General features: G+C 45.2%; 1 protein-coding gene across 1 annotated transcript in view; it reads left to right on the forward strand.

Moving 5' to 3' along the window:
• snorc (secondary ossification center associated regulator of chondrocyte maturation) overlaps positions 1-234 on the forward strand; it is a gene marked incomplete at both ends in the record, with an annotated part of 7181 nt that extends 6947 nt beyond the window's left edge. Inside the window, one exon of the mRNA XM_080546737.1 lies at positions 125-234. Within this exon, the coding sequence (XP_080402863.1) occupies positions 125-234 (110 nt within the window). The remainder of the gene's footprint in view (positions 1-124) is intronic.
• Between the last annotated feature and the right edge of the window lie 935 nt (positions 235-1169).

The following is a 1169-nucleotide window of genomic DNA, read 5'->3' on the forward strand; positions in this document are numbered from 1 at the left end:
ATTTTCGGCACTGTTCTGAATGACTGTTCATTCAAACTTAACTTGTGTGTGTGTTTGTGTGTGTGTGTGTGTGTGTGTGTGTGTGTGTGTGTGTGTGTGTGTGTGTGTGTGTGTGTGTGTGTAGGTGTCCTAGGCCCGGGGGCCATCACGGCCATCGTCATCGCGGTCTTCCTGGGAGCCTCGGTACTCCTCGCCCTCATCGTCATCACACTCAGGAAATTCACCGCCTCCTAGGGCCACAACCCCCCCCCTCCCCCCCTCTCTTTCCTTCTCTCTCTCTCCTCTCTCTGTCTCTATCTCCCCATTTCTCTTCTCTCTCTCTCTCTCTCTCTCTCTCTCTCTCTCACATACACAGATTTGATATTACTGGAATCAACTGGAATCCCCCCCCCCCCGAACTCTGGATGTGGTGATATCCAGCACCAGACCAGAGTCTCTTTCAAACTCTAGTTTCGATAACCTTACTGTATTGTTTCTAGAACCGTACTGTATTGATTCTAGAACCATACTGTATTGTTGACACACGTGTCCGCTGGTTTGAAGGGGACAATGTTAGGGACTGGCAGGTTCTTCCAGTGCAAAGAAAGTCGTAGTCTATTGATGTAGATAGTGAAAAATAAATACTGTTACTTACATTAAACTTACTTAATTAATTGTCATTAATTTGTTAGTATACTGTTGTGTGTCCAAATGTTTTGCTGCGCTTTGTGATTTGTCTGCAGGTCTGTGTAGAAGGTGTTTTTTCTTCCAGTAGTGATTATTTTGTGTTAGTGTATCCTGTGTGTGTGTGTGTGTGTGTGTGTGTGTGTGTGTGTGTGTGTGTGTGTGTGCGTGCGTGCGTGCGTGCGTGCGTGCGTGCGTGCGTGCGTGCGTGCGTGTGCGTGTGCGTGCGTGTGTGCGTGTGTGTGGACAAGCGTGCGCAAGGAAGGATATGAATGAACCCACCATTCCCATTGCATTACGATGTTTCTTAGTGTGCCTATACATTTGTTTAGAATGTAATTGTACATTTATGCAATGAACACGAAAAATAATTCACAAATCTAAGAAAAGTGCCCTTCATCATAACATGTTTTTCAGAATGATTGTGCCAAATGCCAGAATACATTTCCCAAATGTTCCCGGTGCTACCATTTCCTGGCAAAAAAAGCTTTTGAAATAGCTATATT

This window comes from Nansenia antarctica (assembly GCF_963989245.1).
Source record: "Nansenia antarctica genome assembly, chromosome: 16".
Classification (NCBI taxonomy): Eukaryota; Metazoa; Chordata; class Actinopteri; order Argentiniformes; family Microstomatidae; genus Nansenia; species Nansenia antarctica.